General features: G+C 34.6%; 1 protein-coding gene across 1 annotated transcript; it reads left to right on the forward strand.

Moving 5' to 3' along the window:
- The first annotated feature begins 295 nt into the window (after positions 1-295).
- LOC135196562 (uncharacterized) lies at positions 296-1,174 on the forward strand. Its single transcript, XM_064223407.1, has one exon. It carries the CDS (start codon positions 296-298, stop codon positions 1,172-1,174), a length of 879 nt encoding a protein of 292 aa, XP_064079477.1.
- The last annotated feature ends 865 nt before the right edge of the window (positions 1,175-2,039 follow it).

A 2,039-nucleotide genomic window follows, 5' to 3' on the forward strand; every position in this document is an offset into this window, starting at 1 on the left:
AATGGAAGTTTACTTCTGGAATCAAACTAGAGGAACCTTGCAAATGGAAGCTTACTTCTGGAATCAAACTAGAGGAACCTTGGAAATGGAAGTTTACTTCTGGAACCAAACTAGAGGAACCTTGCAAATGGAAGTTTACTTCTGGAATCAAACTAGAGGAACCTTGCAAATGGAAGTTTACTTCTGGAATCAAACTATAGGAAACATGGAAATGGAAGTTTACTTCTGGAATCAAACTAGAGGAACCTTGGAAATGGAAGTTTACTTCTGAAATCAAACTAGAGGAACCTTGCAAATGGAAGTTTACTTCTGGAATCAAACTAGAGGAACCTTGCAAATGGAAGTTTACTTCTGGAATCAAACTAGAGGAACCTTGCAAATGGAAGTTTACTTCTGGAATCAAACTAGAGGAACCTTGGAAATGAAAGTTTACTTCTGGAATCAAACTATAGGAACCTTGGAAATGAAAGTTAACTTCTGGAATCAAACTATAGGAACCTTGGAAATGGAAGTTTACTTCTGTGATCAAACTAGAGGAACCTTGGAAATGAAAGTTTGCTTCTGGAATCAAACTATAGGAAACATGGAAATGAAAGTTTACTTCTGGAATCAAACTATAGGAAACAAGGATATGAAAGTTTACTTCTGGAATCAAACTATAGGAAACATGGAAATGAAAGTTTACTTCTGGAATCAAACTATAGGAACCTTGGAAATGAAAGTTTACTTCTGGAATCAAACTATAGGAAACATGGAAATGAAAGTTTGCTTCTGGAATCAAACTATAGGAAACATGGAAATGAAAGTTTGCTTCTGGAATCAAACTATAGGAACCTTGGAAATGAAAGTTTACTTCTGGAATCAAACTATAGGAACCTTGGAAATGAAAGTTTGCTTCTGGAATCAAACTATAGGAAACATGGAAATGAAAGTTTACTTCTGGAATCAAACTATAGGAAACATGGAAATGAAAGTTTGCTTCTGGAATCAAACTATAGGAACCTTGGAAATGAAAGTTTACTTCTGGAATCAAACTATAGGAAACATGGAAATGAAAGTTTACTTCTGGAATCAAACTATAGGAACCCTTGGCAATGACAGTTTACTTCTGGAAATCAAACTATTAAAGGAAACTGGAAATGGAAAAAGTAACTTCTTGGAATCAAACCCTTAGGAACCTTGAAATGAAAGTTTGGCTTCTGGAATCAAACTATAGGAACCATTGGAAATGAAAGTTTGCTTCTGGAATCAAACTATAGGGAACCTGGCGGAAATGAAAGTTTGCTTCTGGAATCAAACTTATTAAAGGAACCTGGAAATGAAAGTTGGCTTCTGGCAAAAATCAAACCTATAGGAAACATGGAAAATGGAAAGTGCTTCTGGAACAAATCAAACTATAGCGGAACAAATGAATGCAAAGTTTGCTTCTGGAAATTCAAACTATAGGAACCTGGGGAAAAAAAAAAAAATTGGAAAGTTTGCAAATTCTGGATATAAACCTTAAGAAGGAACCGGTGGATGGAAAGTACTTCTGGGAATCAAACTAGAGGAACCTTGGAAATGAAAGTTTACATCTGGAATCAAACTATAGGAAACATGGAAATGAAAGTTTGCTTCTGGAATCAAACTATAGGAACCTTGGAAATGAAAGTTTAACTTCTGGAATCAAACTATAGGAACCTTGGAAATGAAAGTTTACTTCTGGAATCAAACTATAGGAACCTTGGAAATTTGGTAAGTTTACTTCTGTGATCAAACACTAGACGGAAAACCTTTGAAATTGAAAGTTTGCTTCTGGAAATCAAATTATAGGAAACTGGATGGAAGTTTGCTTCTGAATCAAAATTATAGGAAACGGAAATTTGAAGTTTTCCTTTCTGGAATTCAAACTTATAGGAAACCATGGCAAAATGAAAGTTTGCTTCTGGGAATCAAACTATAGGAAAACATTGGAAAATAATGAAAATTTTACTTTTGGATTTCAACTATGGAACAATTGGAAATGAGTTTTGCTTCTGGGAATTCAAACCTATAGGAAA

This window comes from Macrobrachium nipponense, chromosome 18 (genome assembly GCF_015104395.2).
Source record: "Macrobrachium nipponense isolate FS-2020 chromosome 18, ASM1510439v2, whole genome shotgun sequence".
NCBI classification, from domain to species: Eukaryota; Metazoa; Arthropoda; class Malacostraca; order Decapoda; family Palaemonidae; genus Macrobrachium; species Macrobrachium nipponense.

Bases quoted from the DNA above. Each gene is read 5' to 3' on its own strand.
- LOC135196562 (XM_064223407.1), top strand. From the start codon at position 296: ATGGAAGTTTACTTCTGGAATCAAACTAGAGGAACCTTGCAAATGGAA.